At 43.7% G+C, this 24,515-nt stretch overlaps 1 protein-coding gene across 4 annotated transcripts in view; it reads left to right on the top strand.

The window, feature by feature from the left end:
- The window catches only part of PLEKHM3 (pleckstrin homology domain containing M3), a 115,323-nt gene that overhangs the window by 5,941 nt on the left and 84,867 nt on the right, over nt 1-24,515 (top strand). For all 4 annotated transcript variants that reach the window (XM_063162357.1, XM_063162361.1, XM_063162359.1 and 1 more), the window contains exons 2-5: nt 128-353; nt 2,402-3,251; nt 10,162-11,097; nt 23,119-23,264. In XM_063162357.1, coding sequence (XP_063018427.1) covers nt 2,588-3,251; nt 10,162-11,097; nt 23,119-23,264 — 1,746 coding nt within the window. In that variant the 5' untranslated portion in view covers nt 128-353; nt 2,402-2,587. The remainder of the gene's footprint in view (nt 1-127; nt 354-2,401; nt 3,252-10,161; nt 11,098-23,118; nt 23,265-24,515) is intronic.

Raw genomic sequence — 24,515 nt, 5'->3', positions numbered from 1 at the left:
ATTTATGGAGGATATGTAATTGCAGGATCCCAGTGCTAGTGGGAATTACTGGCACAACTCTTTTGCTGGTGTAGGGGGGAATGAGCCTGCCACCACTGATGTCACCTTTCACATCTTTATTGAGCAGGGCAAACAGACTGGTTGGGAAGGTATGAAGGCTGCAGTTTATGGACTGTGTGGTACAGGGGCCTGTCATCTTCTCATGACCATGTGATTCAGCATCCTCCTGGCTGTGAGGTCAGTTTGTAGCTTGGCATCAGCACACTTGGCTGGCTGGCAGCTCCAGTCTCACAGGATCCAGAGAAACGTTCTGCCACTTGAAGCCTCTGGCATTGAAACATCAACTTGTTAACGTAAGTGTCAGTTTTTATCCCTTGCTTTCCACCTTTCCTAGGGACTTAAAGAACAGACAACATTGTTCTGCTGTCACTAGAATGCTGCAGTGGCATGTCACAAGCCCTTCTGGAGTGATTGCCGCTCCAGTTGTGTGAGGGAGTGCAAGGCTGCATCCTCTGCCAACCCCCATGAGGCAGCATCTTTGAATGGACCAGGCTGTAGCCTTCACTGCAGGCCTGTGGTTATGTTGGTGCTAGTTTTGTTCAAGTGAATGCTTCTTGCAGTTTGCAACTTCGAAATACCATTGTTGCTGTAAAAATATGCTACAGAAAGGTGTAGAATAAGTAGACAGGTTGCACCACCTATGTCCCTTAGGCTGTTCCTTGAGCTCTCAAGCTCTGTGGTACCAGGGAACAGAACACTGCTCTGGGGCTGCTGGCAGGACTGAGCTTCAAGAGTAAACTCAGTGCTGCATTAAGCTGACAATGCAGATGTGCCCAGGATGACTTAATTTCCCACTGCTGTCAACTACCACAGTTACACATCTTTGCAAAGAGTCAGCTCCCAGACTGTTCTGATTTGAAATAACTCCAAGTCTGTATTGTTCAGCCCTCTGCTTGTGGTTTTGTCTCTATCTTCAGTGTCTTACTCTGTGTTCACATAATTGAAGCTTATCCTACCCTGATTCACTATGAGACTAGCAAAGTGAATCCTTGCAAAGAGTTAAGGGGAGTAAGATCTCAGTGTAAAGGCTTGATGTTCCAGAGTTGTGTATGTGATTAGTTATTGCTTTTGCAAGTTACTTAGTTGGAGTGTCTTTGTGGATGTCATAGTCTGAAGTGCAGATCCACTGGGAGGGAGGGTGAACTGCTGCTTTTGAGTCCAGCTGTGTCATGGCTGGCTACAACTGAAGCAGGGCTGGGCAGAAGCAACTGGGGGATTGTGAAGGAGATTGGCTCGTGCTACAGAATTCTGTGCCCCCTCCTTTTGGGGTTGCTGGCCACCTTCCTCTCTTCCTCTGGCTTGCTATGGTCAGCTTTCCTAACAGAAATTAGGCTAAAAGACTGTTCTGGATTTAAAAAAAAACCCACCTTAAATAGAAGTATTATCTGTTTTTGATGCTGTTTAATATATGTTTTTTCCTGCTAAGCATAAATCTTCATGGGTCCTGGTAGCACTTCAGCAGCATTTACAAGCTAATGAGCTGCTAATTATCGGCCCAGCCCAGCTAGTTAGTTTTGTTGAGTGTAATAATCTAGATAGAACTCTGAGCTAATGCAGATTTGCTGCTTCTAGGACTTGAGCTGATGTGTTCAAAACTCAGACTTTCAGCTGTTCTGCATGTCCAGGCTCTGGGAACTGTGCTTTGTCTTAGGAGACTTGAGGGTGTTCTCCTGCCAGGACAAATGCTCAGTCTCCAGGTCCCAAGAACTCGCAGACATTTGCCAGGTTACTCCAATTTAAACATACCTACTGTGCTTTTCCCTTCAGCATGGCAGCACTGTGGATGGAGCTTCAAGACAGCAGCAGACTTGATTTATTTGGCAAATGTCACAGTTCTGTTCATGCAGACAGATAGGCAAGGTAGCTGCTGTAAAACTCATGTTGGTCTCCATAAAATTGCAAGTTCAAGCAATCTTGGACAAAAAAGCAAACTATTTGGGGCTGGTTGGCCTATGTTATGACCCTGTAGTTTATTAACTTTTTATTAGAAAAAAGAAAAGGAGGGAAAGGCCTAAGGGAAACTCTATGAAGCATTCCTTAGGAGGCAACCTCTCAATGCAGCTTTCTAAAGCTTGGTTAACAAATGGTATTGCTTTGGTTTCCATCATCTGGTGTCCCATCCTCCTCTCTGCAGCTTTCAGTTCAAAAAGTGATTATACACAGAGTTCACACAGAGTGAACAACAGAAACACAAAGGGTTTCTTCATGCACAGTGATTTTGGTGCCAATTGAAGGAGAAAGTTAAACGAAGGGGATTATGACTGTGAAAGGAGTGATGTGATTACACATATTTACCTGGGAATAGACTCTTCCTGATGTGATGTTTTGCTTTTCTTTACAGGTACTCTTCATCCCCATGAGACCGGGACCATAGCCTACTTGGTCAGTGGGTGTTAGATCTTCCCTCTGAAGACAAATTGAGTTGGTTACTTCCTACCACTATGGATTGGAGTTGGTGACTGTGTTTGCCCACCACATCCAAGTTAATGGTGTGCCAAGGATAGATGTGAAGCAGGTCTTTGGGTCCATGTTGATGTGGTATCTTCTTAACTCATCGCGCCGCCTTGAGCCCACAGCAGCACAGGACATGGAGGCTCTTGAAGTGGATGACATTAGCCCTGCCTTGGAAGTGACTGAAGACTTTTTCAATAGTTTTGATACTAAGCTTGAAAAGATTGTGCAGCCTTCTGAGGTGTATGGTGTACAGGAGGTCCCAGAACTGGTTGGGCATGAGGTATTCGATCAGATAACAGAGAGCAGGAACCTGAGGAACGTCACTTCCTTAGCCAAAAGTAGCCTCATCTGGGATCACTGCAAAAATGGCCTCTTGGAAACCAAAGCTCAGACAGTGTTCCCTGCCAAAGACCAGTGCATGGTGCAGAGGGGAACAGCTGCTGACAACCTTGCTTGGGCAGGGGAAGGGGACACCACAGCTTTTAATATCTTCAAGATCTGCCAGCGGCGGAGGGACAGGCCTCGCTCAGTGAATGACATCCTGGTGCAGAATGAGGAAGCCTCCATGTTCAAACCAGGTCACAACAGGTCGCGCTCTGACATCAGCCACGTGAACTGGAGAGTGGTCTTCACAGGCACCTCCCTGCAGCAGCCACCTGCACCTGGGCAGGACAATAACTGTGCTCTGCTTTCCTACCTGGCCCTAACCAACGGAGGGGATATCCAAGGAAACACAGGTTTGTGGTGCTGCTTTGTTTGTGTTTATATGAGGAGTTTCCTATCTGATTTTAATATTTGTCTTGAAAGAGGAGCTGAATGTTAAAAAAACACAAAAAACCTACTCACAATCTAGCTGTGAGGTAACTCTTAAACGAAGATACATCAAAGACAAAAGAGCCATACTGATTTAACTCTGTGTTTGCCTGCCTAAGGATAATATTTTGAACTTACCTTGATTCCTGTTCTTTTTTATAGTTTAAATATCTAAAGTTGTTTTACTTTTTGCTTCTGTCCTATTCAGTTTGACTCAGGACAAAATTATTTATTTGCTATGTATTTCTGATCATTTCCTTGAATGATTTCCCAAACTTAAAAAAAAGCTTTGAATGTTAAAGCTTTTGGAAGAATGGCAAATCCAAACAAAAGCAGTTTTCATAAAGTGAAAGAGCAGCCATTAAAAAGAGGGCAGACGTACAGAGCTTTACTGTAAGGCCCAAAGATCTCTGCTCTCTTTCTTTAAATGATGCTGAATTTTCACTCCATAAGCAAGTAAGAGAAGCTAAAGCAGTCAAATTGTCAATATGAAGGCATTCCTGCCAGCATTGTGTGGGGCACAGGAGGTGTTGTTATCAGATTGAGGCAGGCATCTCCAGTGAGCCATACGAAGCGGTGTTTCAGCAAGTGGTATTCTTCCTTTTCCCAAGCACTGCACTGAAGAGGTGCTCAGGGCTTTGGAAACACTGACCCAGTGTCTACATCTCCATGATTTATTTTGTAGATGCCAGCAATGGGCCAGGCACTTACAGAGAGAAACAGCAGCTAGTGCCACAAAGATTTTTGTAATCTAAATAAAGGTAGGGTTTAACTAAAAATCAAGGGATTGTGAAAGGGTGCTTGTATGCACATGGTGGCTTGACTCCAGTTAGGAATAGGTGGTCTGTTTAGGGTTAAAAGAAACTTTTTGTGTTGGGTTTTCCAGCTAAGTCAGCTATATTAGAACATGGAAAGCAGGTGCCTAAGTGTTAGTGTGGGGGGAGATGTGTGTGTATAAATATATATAACATGTAAGTATGTTTAAGTGTATATATAAGTGTATATATAGGTAAAAACACGTTGTGTTATATTGTGACATAGTTGCTGTAGAAAAAGAAGGGTGACAAAGGCAAGTGCACTTGCTGTTACTTTTGTCTAGGGAGATATATTGCTTCTTGTAGAGTGGAGTTTCTGTTCTGTATCTTTCTGTGGAAAGGATGCAGAATAGAAATGCACTCTCAAGTGTGGAGACAGAGCTCCTCGTTTTTGTCAGCTGTATCCTGGGCATCTCCTGGGTTTGATGTGTAACAACTTCATATGCTCACAGAAACTCCCTTTAAATGGAGCCATTGAAGGTCTGTACATGTCCCTGATAGTGTTTTAAGCTTAATCTGTGATTCTGTAATATGAAATTCCAAGGACCCACTTCTGGAGGTAGTCAGTGCTTGCTGTGTGCCCTCCAAGAGCTTTCTCTATGGAATGTTGGAAGGCAGGGGTACCTTCTTTAGAAAGGAGAGCTCCTGTGCTCTGAAAATATCCCTTTTAAACCTGTTTCCTTTACCTGTTCTGTTCAGCAGCTGTGCAGGTTTTACAAGGTAGCTGTGCTATTTCTTCCCTCTGTGTTTACAAGAGAGCCTCACAAAGAGTTTGCTGCTACTGTGAGCTGACCTGAAAAGAGAGGTGCAAAAGCAAGAAAGTAGGTTTTACAGACGTGTGTCTGTGGCTACTAATTATTCTCCAGAAAAGACTGAAGAATGTATTTAGAGATTGGATAAAACCTACTGCAGTTGTTGAAGGGGTCATAGTGGTTGCATCCTTAGAAGACATCCCTTTTCAGAGTTTTAATCCAAATAAATGAATGCTGTGAGATACTGAGAGGACCTTCAGCAACTCCTGTCAGTCCTCAGTGCTGTAAAGGACTTCCTTCTGGAGCCTGCAGAGGTCTCCCAGTCCTCCAGAGCTGTCCCAGTTACTGCATATGTGAACTCTTCACTGTTTTATTTCCTTACTGTCGTAGTGTACCCATTACTGTGGGCTTCTCTCTTCCTACTGCTTGCTCTTTTATAGAATCATAGAATCATTTAGGTTAGGAAAAACCTTTAAGATTATCTCCTCCAGCTGTTAACCCAGCACTGCTGATTCTACCACTAAACCATAATACAAATAAAATGACACTGAATCCTTTCCATGTGCTGAGAAAGAAAAGGACCTGAAAAGAAGCTGTGCCTTTTGGGGCAATATCTTTGGCCTGCTAGTGAAAGAACTCGTGCTAGAAATAAACCCTGTTGTGCTATGGGACACAAGCAGGAAGCAGAGCTAGCAAAGACAGAAGTTGTTAGCAAATTCAAGGCAGGCTCTTGTATTTCTGGGCATGTGGCCTGGCAGACAAAGAGAGAATACTGCTTCTGTAATATACAGTGAAGCTTGGCTTGGATTTTTAAAACACAGTGTTTTAAACACAGCACGGCTTGATGGCCATGTGGGTGTTATTCAAACACTGCCACTCCTGACAGTGTGGGTGCTTCAGTACTTTTTCCAGCTAGCTGTTTTGTTTGCCTGCTTTGCCTGTGAGCTTGGAGAACTCTAGAGCTGTCACTGTGTTGAGCACCTGCACACTGACAAACTGAAGGATACGTATCTGCAGACCCAGGAGGGAAAATGGGTGGGAGGAAAAGACTGTATTTTTAAATAGGAAGATAGTGAACATTGTGGATCTGAGGCACAGTTTGTCCGTGATCCAGCAAATCCCACCAAGAAGGTGACTAGCCCAACCTAATTTGAGAGCATTTTAGGTCCCAAACATGTTTTGTAAAAATGTTGAGTTTTTAAAAATCTGAGAGGAAAACTACTGGCAAAAACTCTGTAACTTACACTCATCGCTTACTAAGCACTAGAGAATTCAGAGAGGAGTGCCCCCTCAAACTCCTCACAAACTGGGCATCTCTGCTTCTGCTCTTTTCCAAGTTACTTGGAATGACTGTTGTTAGAAATGCCTCAGTGGTGGAAAAACAGAGTGAGCTTTCCTGCCATGCCAGCTGAGATGCAAGTACAGCCAGTTGTTCTGGAGTGTGTATCTTCTGGACATGCTGGCACAACTTTTGGTCTCTATCTCTGGGGTGCTGGTTGCACCAGCTGCCCCAAGTGTGGCCAGTGGTGGTGGGGTGCTAGGCTGGCCTGGTTTCAGTGCAATGTGCAGGTTTCCTATCTGGGACAAGGGGGCATTTCCCAATGGAGAGGAGAGATGCTGAGGAAGATATTGCTCTGTCCCAGCTGCTGAGACTCTCTTGTTTTTTCTCTGCCTTCTTCCACCTCTTTCCTTGAAATTATAACTCCAGATGGCTCAGATGTGAGCCATTTACTGTGATTATTTCCTTTTTTTTTTTTTTTTTACTCTTCTTCAATTTACTCTGCCTGTCTCCATAAGGAGGAAAAGAGATGCAGTTTCTGTTTGGAAGGTGGATAGAGAGATGGTACCATTTGCTCTCTGAGTAAAAAGGTATTATCTGGCACAGTGCATGTGGAAGAGATAAAGGAGCAGAGCTGTGAGATGTGTGTGTATGTTCAGCATACGAATTCAACCTGTCTCTGCCAGCATCTATTGCCCTGACCTAAACAATACGAGGCATTTGAATGTTAATCAAGGTGGCTGCTGGTTCTGTCCCAGTTTGAGCAGAGCCATTGGAGCCGATTTCACAGAGCTTGAAGGGAAGGAGTGGAGTGAAGGAGGGAGAGGGGGGTGCCTCTGTGAAAGACAGGGAGAGATAGCCTTTCTCTAACTCAACAAAAGATAAGCAGACCTGTGTGTGGATGAAGGAGGGGTGGCTGGGGGAAGGTTATGAGTTGTCTTATTATGCAGAAGCTCGAACAGTCATCTGTTCTTGATGGAAGTGAGAGAGATTGCAGTTGGAGCTGCAGAAGCGCTGCCTCCCTGATTGGATTAATAGAAAGGGAAGATGACTCTAGAATGGCTGTCCATTATCTGCACTACAAAGGGATTAGTGTGGGTTTCAGAGAAATTAATGGCTTTTGAGTTAGTGCAGAAATACTAATGAATGTCAGGGCCAGAGATGTATGATGAACAAAATTGGTTCTCTTTCAGTGTGTCCATGTGTGTGCACATCTATCCATTTGGGCTATCAAAGTGTGCTTTTTCTCTACCATTTTGGGTTATAGATTAGGCTTTCAGTTTTCATATTTAGCTGAAATATCCTCCAGTAGTTTATTGATATGCAAGGTATAGTTATACTGACCTTTTTAGACCTAGTGCCAAAATAGCAGTTTTTGAAATAGTTATGGTTTTTGCCCTATCTGCAGGAAATCTCTCTAGATGGAGTCCTTTGAGCATGGAGTTAAATGCAGGCTCTGTTCTGAGGATGTGGGTAAATGGGGAAGCTGAGGCTGGGCTGTCAAGGTGAAACCTAAGTGCCTCCTTTTTATTAGGGTGGCTGCAAGGTAGCGTCCTTCCCCCATTTTTAACCCCCATGAGATTTCCATACCAACATTAAGGATGTCAAACAATTAATTTTCATGTATGTTCATTAAGTTTAACTGGAGCTTGTCTGCTTAATCCTTATAAATCCTTAAAAGCTGGTCTTTGCTGAAGAGCTGGCAAAAGCTTTTACACTGCTGCTATTCTGATTCTTTCTCTTGCCCATAGAAGAAACTGAGCATTAGCTACAGGAGTACTTGCAGCCAAAGGCAGGAGCATCTTCTTAGAATGAAGGGTACAGCCCAAGGCTGCCCCAGTTGCTATCAGAAGCCCCTGGATAGTAAGTTCCTCAAATACTCATGAGTCCCTGACTCTCCTTATGCTCTAGGAGGACAGACAGACTCACCCCTTATCCAGCAGTGGTTAGAGCAGTCTAGCCAGCAATCTTGGCCATATTAGCTGGGAAGCCCAGTACAGATGGGGATGTAGTTTCTATACAGGCCTGGTTTTGTTTCGAAGCTTCATCCAGTTCAGATGTTTCTGTTCTTTTAGCTCTGTGTTGCAGGCATCCTCAGTATACTCAGAGATGATGTCTAAAGCTTGTTAGAGTGTGGCCTGTTAACATAAGTGTAACTGGTTAAGCTGAGATGCTGAAAATGTTTTATGCCTCCAGTTCCATGCCTCCCTGTTTCAAAGGCTGTAAAGGCTGTCAACCCTAGGGTGGAAATGTTGAGTAGACCAGCTCTTGTATTGCTGTGGTCTGTGATGCTGTGTTAAAGTCAATTGATGCTGATTTTGTTGTGACCCAATTTGCTGGGCAGTGGATGAGGAGCTGTTTCCAGGTGGCTACCTTGCTCCTGTGCCAGGAATAGCAGGCTCTAAGGGAGATAGACAATTCGAGGCAGAAACCTTTACTTGTGTCTGCTAATTCTGTCACTGTTAGTCAGTCATCACTCAGCACAGGTACCCTTAATGGAAGGGTGAAGTAGAACTCAAATGGGAATTTATTCCTCAGGCCTGCGTTGTTTTGGGGTGCCAAGTGGTACAGTTGGTATTACAGTGTAGCAGTGAATGCCTCTGAATTGATACAGGGAACAACAAAAATTGCCTAGAGCCACATGCCTAGCCCAAGGTGAAAATATGAATCTTGCCTGTGGTGGCTGAAGTGGTGCAAAATTTTGGAACAAATTTTATATGGAAACTTTGTTTTAAAACTCAGAAATGCTTTAGATAATTCCTTTTAAATTTGTATCACTTTAGTGCTTGGAGTGACTTGTGCATGGCTGATGTTCTGTGGATGAAGAAGATTCCTCTTGACTTTGCCTTGGGCTGGGTTTTGTGATCTGCTCCAAAGCACCTGAAGTGCTGAGATGCTCAGATGTGTGTGTTTGAATCCTTCTGGGCAGCCTCTTACTTTTCATTTTTGGTCATATCTGTTACTCCTGAACCTGATTCTCATAAATTGGCAAAACTCTGGAGTAAGCAGAGCTGCACAGAATGTTCTAGTCCCAGGTCATGCTGGAATGTGGTAGGAAAGTGCTGTGTTGGGCACAGGTCTGCATTCACTGGATCAGTGCAGGTGCCAGGTGCTGTAAGCAGGGCTGTTTCAGCAGCCCCTCCTCAGGACACAGCTGTGCCCATCAGCCAAGGTGGGGCCTCTTTGGCAGAACACATCCCAGGAAGGGACAGCACTGGCAGCTGTGTCAAGAGCAGCTGAGGGTCAGAGGATGAGAATGTGCTCCAGCCCCTGGGACAACGTGGTGGAGCAGGATCTCCCTGCACGCTGGAGAATGTGGAGATTTCCTGAAGGAACTGCAGCCACTGAGAGCTCGTGCAGGGCTACATTTAACCTGAAGGACTGCAGCCCCTGGAGAGGACCATGCTGGAGCAGGGGAAAGGTGTGAGAAGGAAGGAGCAGCAGAGAGGAGCTGAGCAGATGCCACTATGCCCTTTGCCTCTGAGCTGCTTAAGATGAGGGAGGCAGAGGTGGTGTGTGTGAAAACATGAAGTTGAGTCTGGGAAGGAGCAGGAAAGAGAGGGTAAGGTGTTTTTAATTTTTATGTGTTTTTCACTGTCAAAATCTTATTTTAGCTGGCAATAGATTACTTGATAGCATTGTCCACTTCTAGACTAAGTTCTGGGAGACCTGCAGTGTTTTGTTGCTCTGCCATTGTCATCCTGGATAATTGCTTTCTCAGGAAAATTGCTCTGTCTTTCTGTCCCTCTGTTTCTTTGTTCCTTTTTGTAAGGTGTTTTGATACCTCTGGGTAAAAACGTGCTGTATTCTCGGTGGCTCAAAAGTAGAGTTAGGGCTTGTGTTTAATAATTATTACATTAAGATTCTTTCTGTCATCCTGTCTTCAGATATGCCATGTATGGGTAGGAGAGATGGAGAAGCCAGAATGATGCAGTAATTTGAGACAATTAAAAAAATAATTGTAATATTCTAATTTTTTTTCCTCCAGAACACAAGACAGTGTTCTCAAATCTTCTGAAGAAGGGATACTTGGAAGTCAGAAGAGACAATGACAGCTACTGGCAAACCTGTTACGCTGAACTCTCTCAGTACAAACTGTACCTGTATTGCCTGGACAGCAGCGGCAACCAGACCCTTCCCACCGTCTATCCACTCATGCGTTTTCAAAGGGTCGCTGTCACTGGTGGCATGGAAACCAAGGTGGTGGACACTGTCCTGTCAGACAGCTCACAGCTACAGCTCAAGGCAGAGTCCTCCTGGGAGACTTTGGACTGGGGACAGAAACTTTGGGAAGCGGTGCATGCTTCTGGGCCGGCTTTTACAAGACAGCAGGAGAAACTGGAGAATGTGCCAAAGCCTGAAAATAACAGTGACCTTTCTCAAACTAATGGGGTGTTAGAGAAGCCTATGGAACTCTTCCTATCCATGAATTTGACTGAAAACACTAAAGAGTACCAAAATATTCTGAAATCAGGGACTCTTTACAGACTAACTGTCCAGAATAACTGGAAGGCATTTACTTTTGTCTTGAACAGGTCTTATCTCATGGCATTCCAGCCTGGTAGGCTTGATGAAGATCCCCTGCTGAGCTACAACGTGGATGTGTGCCTGTCGGTGCAGACAGATACTCAGGATGGCTGTGACTCTTGCTTTCAGGTCATTTTTCCCCAGGATGTGCTGCGCCTGCGCGCAGAGACGCGGCAGCGGGCCCAGGAGTGGATGGAGGCGCTGAAAGCAGCGGCCAATGCTACCCGAAGTTTGACTCAGAACCCACAGGTGACGCTCAGGAACAAGCCTGGAGCTCGGCCCTTTGGGAGTGACCTCCGAAAGAGCAAGCGGCAGTCTGTGACCACCAGCTTCCTGAGCATCCTGACCACACTGTCTCTGGAGAGAGGGCTCACGGTTCAGAGCTTCAAGTGTGCAGGTGAGCAGCCAGGTTGCAGCATCTGCACCTACATCCCCTCTATAGGAAAAGAAAATCACTTGAAAGAGCATGCGTGTGTTTTAGCAGCACGGCTGTTCCCTGCCTCTCACTGTGGCTATAGTTAGCCTTTCTCTCTGTCAGCTGTGGAGAAAAGCCTATGGGGATATTCAGAGGTTCATCTGCTTTTGATGAGCAGTCCTGAAACATTAGATCTTGCACATACACCGCTATATGGGCCAGGGCTGCCTTGCAGGGTGGCTGAGCTGTTTTCTTGATTCAGGACACTGTAAAGGTAGTGCAGAATCAAAGGGGCTTGAATTCGTTATCTGACTCTAGTCCTATAGGGAAGATCGTGTTTTTATCCAGTTTGGGAAGGAAGTGAAAATAGAGAGAACATGTCTGAATGCAGTACATTGTCATTTTACTTTAGCAAGGGCACCTGTTTGGAGCAAATTTGGGCACCTTATGCCTAAACTATGGTCTCTGACTTGCTTTAGTTACACTCACTTAGAAATTGTCAGCTCAAGCAGAAGCAGCTCTTTTGGAGACTTTTTCTCCTGTATTATGTGAGCTGTGATGGTCCTGCCTCCTCTCCATGCTTCTGTGGGGTCTGGTTCTTAGGTTGCTCTAGAACATGATGACTCTAGGAGTTTCTGTTTGGGCCCAGGACCTGCTGGCTGCCCTGAATCCCTTTCAGGGGAGACCTGGGCCCTAGAAGTACTGGATTGCACTCAAAATTGTCTGTGGGTGTAGTTGGGTTTGTCCTTCTCTCATAGCCACCTGCAGGTCATGTTCTTGCTCATCCCTCCACAGTGCGTGGCACCCACCTGGCAGCTGGAGCATCATGGAGGTTGGCATCATTGCAGTTAATGATTTGGTCACAGTATTTGGGCTTCTGCCTGAATTCGGCTCTGTTCTTGGCCACGTTTGTATGACTTGATGTAATTTGTTTTCTATTTTGCTTAATCTTCTGACTGATGTTCAGGAGAGTTTCAAGTGAATATTTTCAATTACCTCCTCTAAAACCAGGCCCTGAGATGGCAACAAAATGCATGTCTCCAGTGTGAAACAGGTTTTAGTCTTGCTTTATGTAGTATGGCAGTAAATGTTTCTCTGTGAAAGGGTGGATTCCCTCTCCCAAACATGGGGTGATTAATATCCTCTCACTCATTTATTCCCCACAAAAATTAGGTGCTCTGACCAGGGTTTCATGGTGTCTTTTCCTGATGCACCTGAGCCATTCCCAATACTCCTCTGGTCTCCTTTTAGTCTGCCAAACTGAACAAATGTTGTTGTGCACAGAAACTCTTTTTGAGTTGTGGTGGGTCCGTGGGAAGCCGGTCAGTGGGATTCTGTGTCCCCAAGGATGGGGATTCACAGCACTTTCTGCAGGAGCGACTCCTTTGCCATTCCTGGGACCCTTAGGGCTGGCTGGAGCTTGGAGCTGTTACCATGGTGCAGAGAAAGAAATAATTTTAGTTATAACTGGGGGAAACTCGTTTGGCTCAGAAAAGTTAGTGCAGAGAGGAGGCACAGGGCAAGCTGAGCGCGTCTCGCTGTTCTTGCTCCCTGCAGGCAGTTGTGCCGTTCAGCATGGGCTGCTGTTTAACCTGAGGGGCCTGCTGTTGGTAATTACGGCTTGCAGGCATTGAGAGCGGCTTTCCCCAGGGCTGCTGGGAGGGGTAAGCTTGCAGAAAGATGAGGAGGGGGGAGGAAGAAAAGTTTTGCTGTGAATTCTTCAGCCATTTAGTGCAAATTCCTGTAATTACCGTCTTTGTGTCCTGTCCCAATGGCACATAATACAGCAGAAGCCTTTCCTAATTGAGACCTTACAGGAGGTACAAATCCCTCCTTTGTTCAGCCTGACAAATTAGTGCCAGAAAGTGGCAAGGTCCGAGTGGGAATCAAAGGCAAGCAACACAAAGATGGAACTTACGGCTACAGTAATAACCCTCTCTAGTCCTGCAGGGGTGGGAGGGAAGGAAAAGTAATGACCAATGAAAAATGAAGGGGTTTTTTGTTATAAATTCCCTTGACATGACAGCACCTCAGGGCTGCTTTATTTATTTAGGAAAAGCGATTAAATAGTAATACAACAGGGCAGACCATTGTCTCTCGAGCTACCCCCCTTCCTACAGACCCCTGCTGCCTTGGCTAATTGATTGACAATGAACCTCTGATAAAGAAGGTTGCTGGGAGGACCTGATGGGGACAGGCTTTTTAAATTTATTTTCTCTTTGCAGTCTTTGTGGGATTTCCCTCCCTGGTTTTGGTTTGGTTTTTTTCCTGTTGGAAATGCTCTCCGCATCCCCCTTTCCTTTTCTCCCTCAGTAAAAGCTTTTTAAGGAATTGGTCCCAGACAAACAGCTGATATTCACAACCAAGTAGGGAGGAATGTGAATGTCTGTGCCTCGCTATTGACAGGTTTATCTTGGAGTCTGGCTAGCACTTTTCAACTCGTGATATAAGCCAGGGCAGTGGTGTCAGATGTAGTCATGGGGCAGAGAGGACAAAGTGTTGATACCCTGGAGTCAGAAGGGCAGTTGGAAAAAAGTTGTCTTTTGCTTGATCAGCAGACACAAAAGCTTTTCTCCACATTTCTAACTTTGTTTGACAGCAGAGGGCAGGGCATTACTTGTAATTTGAAAAAAATGAATGAACAGACCACTGATTAGCAGTGGAGAGGCAGGGAGTTTATAAACTCTTTTAATTTTGTGACCATTATTTATATTTTTGCCTTAGAGAAAAGCTTCTAGGGAAAGGTAGGCATTTCTCCTGGAGAAGTTCTCCTGGACGTCTGTAAGGAGCAAATATCCCCAGGTGCCCTTCACTATCGTCGTTTCTTTGTCACCTTTCTATAGATGGGGAAGACAAATGGCCTTTGCCCTTGCCTCCTGTTTTTGCATAGCTCCTGTTATTTTGATGGCTCTCTTCTGTTTCACCTTTTGTTTTCTTTCCCCCTGTCCTTTATTAAAACAGACCTTTTTTTCCAGAGAAGTCAATTCTGTCTGCCAGGAGCTCTGTTACTTAGACAGCAAGTCCTAATGGATGTGGGAATTTCTGCCTTTTGGAAAATGTACTCTGCACGCTTTCATTTGTCTGTGTGGCTTTCCTTGCTCCTCTTCTAGAGTGCCTTCTGTCTTTTCCTCCCTGCTTCTCCATGTCTCCTCACTTGCCAAAACCATAAATACTGCTATTAGAGCTTGAATGACTTAGCTGGCTGAGCTCAACACTAGGTGCAGAGAAGCCAGGGTTAGTAAATGTGCTATTTCCTGAGCTTGCAGCCCTGTCAAATGAAGCAGCAGGTGGAGAGCTGTTGTCTTTCAGGGAGTCATTCTGCACCGAGTGCTGTGATCCTGTGTGTAGCTGGGGGACAGCTCAGTGCAGCATGCATGGGTCATGCAACCTCTGCTCTATCACAGTCCCTGTTGCAGTAAAAATAAAATTCCTTTTTTTTCCCCCCTTAGTGAAAAGAAAGTATTTCCTAATAGATTGCAAGCCAGCAAGTGTAATTTAAAAACAAAACAAAATAGTCATGTGCAATGTCAACTTTGTTCAACTTCTCAAAAAGCCTTACAGTATTCTCAAATACAGATAGTTGAGAAGCATCCTTGAATTTAGCAAATACTTAGTGAGCCGTCATTACACCCAACACTTATTTTGTAGCATGTCTCTGAAATAAAAATGCTAGAGGATAAACCTAGAAAATGCAGCACAAAAATAAAATACCATAAGGTCCTTTGGAAGGTTTTTAGCACTCCTGTCACATTTTAGTTCTGAATAACCATTGTTCTCACCTGTCCAGGGTTTTTAGGCTTTTAGGATTGTGCTTTTTCTAAGTGCTGTATTTGTTTTGTGCTTGGTTTCATTTCAATTGATCCCTTTCTTCCAAGGCTTCAGCAGCTTTTTACCTTCCCTGTATTTGAGACTCTGTAAAATCCCCTAGGAATGTTTTGCACTGTAAAGGTTTTATCGTTTAGGTATCTTCTCTTCAGGCTTTAGTCTTCTAGTCTTGTATGTGTCTTTCAGGCCCTATTTCTATTAATTTAAAAGTAAAACTTTCACTGCTAGCAGTGGGATTTCTAAACCAGCTGAGCAGAAAAATACACGGTCTAAGTTAGTATTTGGAAAATGCACCATGTTTAAACAAGGTCACTGACTTGTAGGGGGAGGAGTGGGGGGAGTGTTTCCAAACAAGGGTGACTGGAATGTGTGTAGCAGGGAGCACTTTATTTGCAGTGGACCAACATGTTTCAAAACACGAGTTTGCTGGGCCACAGTGCTTTGCCATATGACAGCTCATTTTGGACAAATATTGGAAGATATCACATACTTGGGTTGATTAAACCTGTTTATCAGTGATCAGTTATGATCACAGAGGCCATTTAATCTTCATTGATAAGATGAGTTCCTCAGTGCCGTTCTAGGATGGCATGACTAGAGGAAGTGACAGTGAAAACTGTCAGCTTTGTCTGGTAGAAGTTGGGTCCTTCACCCTCCTGAGATATGGCTGGCACCTCCACAGAGTGAGATTTTCTCCTTCGTGGGATTTGGTTTGGAGTTGGCCTGCTGCTGCCTGGAGTGCAGCTTAGATAAGTACTTGATCAGTTCAGTGCCCGTTCTGTGCCCTGATGTGCACTTTGCAATCAACTGGGGTTTAACTGGCTTCTTTGTCTCAGCCCTGCAAGAGGAACTGCTGATACAACTGTCCTGGCTGGTGAATCTGCATATTCCCCTGGCAGCCTTGAAGGGTGCCTTTTCTGCCTCTGTGGGAATAGGTGGCCCCATTGCTCTAATCTGTCCCTGTCAACAACTCTGCAGGTTTTCAGTATGTGCTAAGTTATTGTGCTATTGTGAGCTCACTTCTGCTGGGTATGAACGTGTCTCTACTGTAAGCACAGGCTCTTCTTGGCTGTGCCTTGTTTCTTCCTGGCTTGTGGGTGCCAGGTATGAGTTCCACTACCCCCAAAGAACTCTTGGTTGTCTGGGGACCTTTTTGGTCCATTTGTTGAATGAAACTAGACTTGAGGGATCTTTTGGCATAGAGTTCAAAGAAAAGAATGCCCAAACCAGGCAATCTAAATGTCCAAGTCTCACCTTTGTTGAGATGGAAAAAAACTACATCTGGACAAAAGGAAGTATTTTTCAGACCTGAAAACTCCCAACACTTATACACCACCCCTATACTCCCCACAGTTCTTTTTTGGAGAACTCAGAGTTTCTTTGTGAATTGTGTACAAGAGAGAGCTTTATTTGTTGGACTAGCATTTTTTAAATCAGTTAAGCCATCTTTTGCTACTAAAGACCTTACCTTCCCAGAAAAGGGACAGGCATCTCCACAACACCTTCTCTGCAGTTGCAGTTTATACCAGGTTCCTGAATTGGTTTGGGCCATGACTGCTAATTTAGTTTCCTAAGAAAGCAAAGATTATGTTCCAATGCTGTTTGCACAGTTTTACTCTTGCTCCATAAAATGTGGATCTACCTGGCTGTTCTAAGAAAAATTTAACAGAGGAGAAGAGGTAGCAGAGATGTGTGCATCTTGGACGTGTCACAGAAGCCAGCATCACAGGGAGCCCCTCCTAATGCTGCTGTGGTAAAAAAATCCTGTGAAGTGCACTCTGCATTGTTTGGCATCAGAATGTCATTGCAGATGTGCAGCCCTGAGGGACAAACACTGAAGGAAGATGGCTGCTTTAGGGTCGGTCCACTGCTGCAAAACTAAGGCATTTGTGTGTGTGTTGGCAAGGCTCTCCCTCTTCTGTCACATGCCAAAGCAGTGTATTATTGCAAAACTATTGCATGTGGATCAAATCAGGGGCAACATAAAAAAAAATTACAGAACAAACCAAAGGCCACCTGCTAGGAAGGGTTTAGATTCTTAGTCTGACCTTCTGCAACATCTATACTCTCTGACATGTACCTGTGCTGTGTAAAACTGGATAGTTCATGCCCAAGGCAGTGCTGTGGTAGTGGTGAGTGACCAAGAAGAAATTCAGCCAAATAGCATTGGTAAAAGTATGTATCCACACTTATTGCACAGTTGTTCCTTCTGTTAAAAGGAGATACAAAACCAGTTGTGTATTCAAACAGAAATGGAGCTGGTTATTCCTAGGTATGCTAATTTTGTATCAAATAAATGAAACTTGGCAAACCAGGTAGCCTTCAGTGTAAGTCAAGGAGTAAGCAGTGCAGGGTAAGTGGTCTTCAAAAATGAAAAGTAGGTTAAGTAGAGACTCATGTTGCTAACCTCTTGCTGACCTGGCTGAGGGTGTTGGCAGCAGTGTTTGTTCTGATCACACAAATGGCTGGCCTGCTCTTTGCTCTGTTCTCTGGTCTGCCTTCTCAGTATGCAGAACCAAGTATGAATGTAATTGACTCTATAAGTGGGAATGCCATTATTAATTATGCTTACATTATCTCCTCACTTCTAGCTGGCAGGAAGGCTTCAAGGCTTCAGAGAGTGTGTTCAGTTCCCGTTCCTGACCCAAGAGCTGGTGAATTACTGAATCCTACCAATAAGCCATTTCATGGTAGATCCCATTTCCTTCTGTCAGGGAGCACTTCAGAGTCTCAGCAAAGCACCAGATACTGGAGGGAATAATCCTGTAAGGGTATGGGGAAAAGAATACCAGATTAGTTTGAAGTGTGTGGTGTTACTCCTCAGCACTGTTGTCCTGCGAACACAGAGAAAGATTTGAAAATGTGAAATAGGAGAATGTAAACTGGGCATGTGCTAAAAGGGTCACAAACAACAGCTTATGTGTAAAGTATGTCTTCAAAGCTGTTTGTAATTTCCTTAGAGCATATTCTCTGGGAAGAATATAACTTTGCAACCTCTTAGAATTTGACACAAAAGGTAAAAGAACCTATCTTCTGATGAAACTCAAGTGGGGAAATCCAAGCACATAAAAAACTAGTTTCCAAATGTATAGTTTTGTTGCTTGTCATTGGACACAGCTAGGATTTTAGTTCTCATTTAGTGATGAAATGTTACTCTTGACTTATATATGTGAAATGCAAGCTTACTTTGACTTCTAAGTTTTGGAGTTATATTTGCAGGCTTTGCTATTGGTTTTCCTGGGAAGGCAGAATTTAGTTGTGTTATCTGCAGCATGCCTGTATGCTGTCTTCTACAAAGGACATGTACAATACAGGCATGCAGAATGTTGTGTGTGCACCCATATGTGCTATCACCTGACTTGTTTCCAACATGGGGGTTTTTCCTTGGTTGTTCGTCTTCACAGAGAAAGTCACAGCTCTGTGCATTCAGCATGAGTGATGTAAAGGGTTTTGGTCACTTCACCTTCCCCCAGGCATCTAAATATTGGATGTCTACGCCAATCCAGTCTTTGCTGATTGTAGAAAGTCTGGGTGTCTAGGAAATAATTCCTCTCATGTGGTTTGGAGAGCTGCTCTGGAGCTGGGTGCCTGTGAGACATCTCCAGTAGGGTGGGATGGGTCACTGTCTGGAGTCACAGCCCGGAGCCACCAAGCCTGCACTGGTAGGCTGTCAGCTGAGCTGGAATGTGTAAGAAAAGAAGACAGACCTTGTACCTTCAAATGGTGCTAAGGAAGATGGAAGGTCTGTTATTTTAGCATTTATTCCTGAGCTATAGCTGACAGCCAAGGTTTCCATTGACTTGGAACAGTTGGACCATCCTTTGGTTGTGTGTACCTTTCCTTATTTCTGGAGAAGCTGATCTAGTTTATAATTCAAGTGGGATGTGTACATTGCTGACATGATAGGAGTTTTCTGTGTTGTTTAGGTATTTATAACTTGATAGGGTCAAACCCACATGGTTTCAACACAGATTTTTTTTTTTTTAACTTTAATCTGTTACAGTTTTATTGTCTTTTTTTAAAGTTCATAAGAAGCTCACAGAAAATGTAAGCAAGGTGAGTAGTGTCAGACTTTGCTTGGAGGTTTATAAGTTTCTAATTATTTAGTTGAAATAAAATTGCTCTGGAAAGTAATAATGGGGAAAGGACAAAATGTAATGCAAACCTGGATAGGCATAAGAGAGAACTGAATTGGATCATTAGTGTATCTTCCTTGTGAATTTGAGTTTTCCCATGGTGGACTGAATTGGAATAGATGCACAGGAATAAAGGTAAGCAACTGAAGTAATTCTCACCTTATTTCTGTTGATGCTGACCTGATAGAGCAATGTTGTATGTCTGATCTAACACTGAAAATTTGTTGCTGTGCTCCTTCTGCTTAGTCTGCTTTATGCCTTTATCAAGCTGAAAGCCTTTTGAAGTCTGTGGATAATTTTCTTTTCTTTGTATTGTATGTTGTTTCTAAATGAATTAGCTTCTAAGCTAATCTGTCACAGATTTAATTATAGCACACAATCACAAGGGACTTGCTTTTTCCTGTTACCAAGCAAGGAACTTTATTCAATAAGGAAAACAGTTGTGTACTTGATTCTAATTTGGTCTTTCACTTTCTCTGTTTCACTGTGGAGCTGCTCCAGTCTTTTCTTGCTAAAAGATTAAAGAGAAAGGTGTCTGGATAAAAAGGATAGTTGTGTGTGTCTTCCTTGACCACAAGAGTATGCAGCAACCTGAAAGTGGTGTTTTCCATGCTTCAGAGAAGAGGAATTGTGTTCAGAGGTCTTGGATTCCTCCTCCATGCTAGTCTACCACCTTAAGTCAAGGAGAGAGTTTTGTTACAACTTTTTAACCTCACCTTCTGTACTGTTTTCTTCCTGAAGGCTTCGCACTTGGACATGAGCCTCTTGATGTTGATACTCCTGTTCTGCTCACAGACGTGTTGAGAGAGATTCATCAGTGCCCAAGAGCACTTTCTTGCTGCTATTTTTTCTAACCCCTATTTTCTTTCCTTGATTCCAAGGCTGTTTTGTTGTATTTTCCATGATGAAAGGTTTGGGATGATTCCTTCCCTCTCTTTGCTAGCAGTGTACCTTACAGCTACACTTCCCTCTGTAGCTTGCTCTATAACATTCTTTAGGGAGAGATGATCTCTTTGCATTAGGCTTGGGGTTTGCCAGACCTTTGTACAAATGCTATATAGATAATATTCTGTGTGAGCATTAGGAATAGGTGAGAGAGATTTGGTGAAAGTTCTGCTGCTTTTTTTCTCCCATCCTCTGCAGGGTGCTTTCTCTAGATATGTAGGCAATTAAATGTTTTCTCTGCAAACATGGTCCCTTCCCAAACCCTAAACTGTCTGTTTAAATTGTGTTATGGATCTCAGTGGTGGTCAGCTACATCTGATTGTCCTGCTGGGAGAGCTGCTCAGGGGTTCCAAGCCAGGAATCGGTGCTAGCTTTGCTTCTGGTAGACATCGTGGCAAGCTGATGTACCTGGATGCCCAGGTGCAAGATTAAGCCAATGGCTATTCCTTCTTCCTCTTCTTTCTCTCTCATTCTTGATCTATTTTTTTCCATCTTAAAAAAACAAAGTAGCATAAGTGGTCTATGCCACAGAAATATGTTTGTCACACTACACCACTTTGAACTGCATAACATCAAAGAAAATCAGTGCTTTGATAACTTGATTTGAAAGGGTTGTAGAAATAGCCATCATTATGAATCACAACAGAGAGGAATGGAAAAGATGGTGATTTTCAAACAGCAGAGCTTGGAAAGTAGGGGAAGATGTAAAGGGGTGCCAGTGCCACATCATCTAACAAACCCCAGCTACACAACTGTTATGTAGCTTTGCAGAACATATTTTCTTGAGGATAGGAAGAGGAATGAAAAATACTAGGTGTAAAGAGGAAATATGGGCACAGGAAAGGGTTGTAACAAGGGAGAAAGCAATACATACTGCTTGGGTAGAAATTTCTTCCACTTCCTCGTCTTCATAAAACCACCTTTTCTGAAGATGAAGGGCATCCAAGATTGCTTGCTGAGACTCTCCTCACCCTGAGAGGAGACTTCAGTTCTTAGGGGTTGGATACAGGGAAGAGGAGAGAAGACCCCCAGCATTTCTGTGCTTTGTCACTCCTCTCCTGAGAAAACTGTCTCCATGGACTGGAATGAGTTTCTGGCTCTAGGAGGCTGCAAGAAATTAGGCCTTAAAGTGGTTTTCTCAACTGCAAATGTTTTAATCTAGAATTTTGGCAGTTCAAATTGGACTTTTGCTTATTCTTACCTTCAGTCTAACAGACAGGAGTTAGGGCATTAAGACAAGGTAGCAGCCAGTGGAATCCATGGTGCTAGTTAGGTGAAATCAGTATGTCCTGTCCCATCCTCATCCCCAGCCTTGTAAGTCTTGGGTAGTGGGGAATGTTTAGAAGGTTTCAATGGCATTGACTTGGGAGACTATTTGCATTCAGACACAGTTTTATCACTAGAAATCATTAATTCTTGTGTTCTGGTCTTATCTTATGAAGAGTAAAGGAGAAGATATGAACATAATTATCTGATATGAACATAATTATCATAACTGACCAGTTCATATGTTTACTTCTTCCAAGAGGGCAGGGGAAGAAGGAGATTGAAACAGGATGTGTCTCCTACTGATTCACTTGGTAGTGTGTATTGCAGAGATTCAGTGGCCAAGTGGCTCTGGAGTGTGAAAGAGGCAGAAATGAGCCAATTGTGTTGGTTAGGTTATTCTAATGATTTTTTCTAGAGCAGAGTGGGACATGGTGATGTGGGAAAGGAGGAGCTAGGGTTTTGCCTAGAATAGCTGACCTGCAATCTTTTCTCAAATCAATGTAACTTCTGCTGAGGAGAAAAGATGCTTTCAGCTGGAGAAGTCACATAATTACACTAAATGAAATTAATTATATTGACAAAAGCAATCGGTCAGTTGACTTCTATTTGAAAAACTCTTGTTTAACCAATGCTTTTGCAGTAAAAGTGATGTACAAAGATTCTGCTACTCAGTATGTCTCACCAGCTGTGGCAGAACCCATCTGAGCATACAGCATGTGCCAGAGTGGAGCTCTGGTGCTCTGGCTGAAACTGTAAATGTCACGTGGGGACACTGGCATTTCAAGGACAAGAAGAAATTCTGTCACATGAGCTGTGTCTAGAGGTGTTGTTAACAACCACAGACATCTTGATGTACCTTACCCACACATTTTTAGCCTCACTTCCTGAGCAGATTGTTAATTGTGACTATGCTGTCTGACTTCAGCCATGCACTCTAATATCATATGAACCTTTTGGCTCATTTTAGTCACCATTGAAAGACAGAAGTGTCGAGTATGTTGAGTTTTTATGTGTTTTGTGAAAACAGGTGGTCAGATGAAGGAGATGTCTGCATTAGTTCTTTCCAACCAAAGCAGCAGCTTTTGAATACATTGTTTCTCCCCAGGGGCTCCACGCAAGAGGGCATGGGAAGAGGCAAGGGATCTAGCTGTGAAAAAAGTGTCAGGCAGATCTCAGACCTTGTAAGACATGGAGTAATGCAATTGTAAGGAAATAAACCCTGCTGGGAACTGAGCTATGTCACTACTGCTCGTCAAGAACTACTCATTCTCAGTGTGACTGCTGCTCAGTTATTATTCATGATCTGACTGGTTTGCCTTGGCTGTGCTAATTCTGTGGCTGTCTTACCTGCCAAGTCAGCATCCCTTCTGGCTGTCAGCAGGAGCTGGCTTGCACCCCTGCAGGCAGGCAGTGCTGGCCCATTCTCTTGTGGGGAAAATGGGAGCTCTCTGGAGGAAGCATACAGTAGAATGTGGCCTGTGTAAGCTTCAGGCCATGGTTTTCAGATGGCCATGGCTTTTAAATGTCCAGTGTCTCACAAGCAACTCTTCTGCCTTTGTTTCTTGAGAAGTGCTAAGTGTCTTTTGACTGCTGTTTGAACTCTTTGTCACACATGCCCAAGTTAGTGTGTGCTTTTTCAGTGCTAGTCCAGGAATACTGATATTTATTTCTTGATTTTTTTTTTTATGGAATGAGAAATGTCTCTAGGGTGCAATAAATAAAATATTAAAAGGATCTCAAATGGAGGAATACTTTTCTGACTCCATCCTGAAGGTGTATCTCTGGCTTGGTGTACAAACCCAGACTTTTGCTCCTCTTTTTTCTCTAGGCTGTCAGCGCTCCATAGGCTTGTCCAATGGGAAAGCCAAGGTGTGCAGCTACAGTGGATGGTATTACTGCAGCACCTGCCATGTGGATGACAACTTCCTTATCCCTGCACGGCTGGTTCATAACTGGGACACTTCCAAATACAAGGTAATCTCCCTGCAGGCTGCAGTGCTAGCAAGTGAACTGAATTGCTGATGGAAACACAACAGCCTGAAGGCTGCAGGCACTGACTGCTAATACTGTTTCCTTTCTCCCTGTTGACAAAATGAGCCTCACTCTCTCAACAAGACATGTTTTCATCACAGTTTCCTTGGCCAGATCTAAGGTGTTCCTCCACCAGAGCAGCCATGCTCCTCCTTCCTGGTGGCATCTTTCTCATCATTGCTTATCTGGCTGTTCAAGGGACAGGTAGCACACAACAACAGCTCTAATTCTTGCAGTTATTGGAGCCTTGAGGAGTACCTGTTTCATGACCACCAGGGACTAAAGATTGGCACTGCTTACTGAATCCACTAAATTGTGGAAATACCTATAGGAAACTGGCTTACCAAATGCAATGTTTGTGAGGCCCAGTATGTCCTGTCTCTTGGCGTGAGCATTTTGAGGACACTAGAAGGACATTGCTGCAGCACTTGATTGAACCAAACAGATGAAAGTAACACAACAAGAAAATTCTACAGTTGTTCACTTGCCACACAAGAGCTTTTCTAAAACTTTTATAATCTGCTATTTGTTGCTGCCTCGGTGGCTGGTTGCGAGATAGGGGCATTGATTACATGCCTCAAAGCATTATACCAGCAAACACAGTAACAGTGTTGTTTTGCCATCTCAGGCAGTATATGCTGAAAGAATAACAGACTCATAAGGAATCCAGACCATGCTAGAGCTTCAGACCTAGCAGCCACTGTTAGGAGAGGCTGTTTGATGTTTTGTGTCTGCAAATATTATTATTATTATGTGCTATTTGAAAAGGAAAAAAATAACCAGTAAATGCCCTATTAGGGGAAAAGCAGGTCTCTTGAAGAAAATTTGTCAGATGGGGAGATTATTAAAAGGTGGCCAGAGCCTGCTATCAGGAAAATTATAGTCTTGCTCTGTGAAATGCAAGATTCTTCAAAGTTGCAAAGCTCCAAGGTGTGGAGACAAAAAGCCCTCCTATGCCTAGAAGTTAGGAATATTATAAAGTTCTTTTTTTGGATGCTTTTACCAAGGACTAAACTTGCTACCACGTGGTAGTATAAGCAGACCTGATATGGGGCTAGTGGATGGTAAGGCAAAGGCCTCGTATCAAGTTGTCAGTAATACTGCCAAGAAAATTAGCTGGGTTTTTTTCTAAACCTGCAGCATAAAAACTATGCTCTAATCTGTTTCCTGTGGTAGAGGAAGCTGAGGCACCAA

This window comes from Melospiza melodia, chromosome 8 (assembly GCF_035770615.1).
Source record: "Melospiza melodia melodia isolate bMelMel2 chromosome 8, bMelMel2.pri, whole genome shotgun sequence".
In the NCBI taxonomy this organism is placed as follows: Eukaryota; Metazoa; Chordata; class Aves; order Passeriformes; family Passerellidae; genus Melospiza; species Melospiza melodia.
The sequence above is the reverse complement of the archived record's forward strand: the minus strand, read 5'-3'. Positions and strand labels throughout refer to the sequence as shown.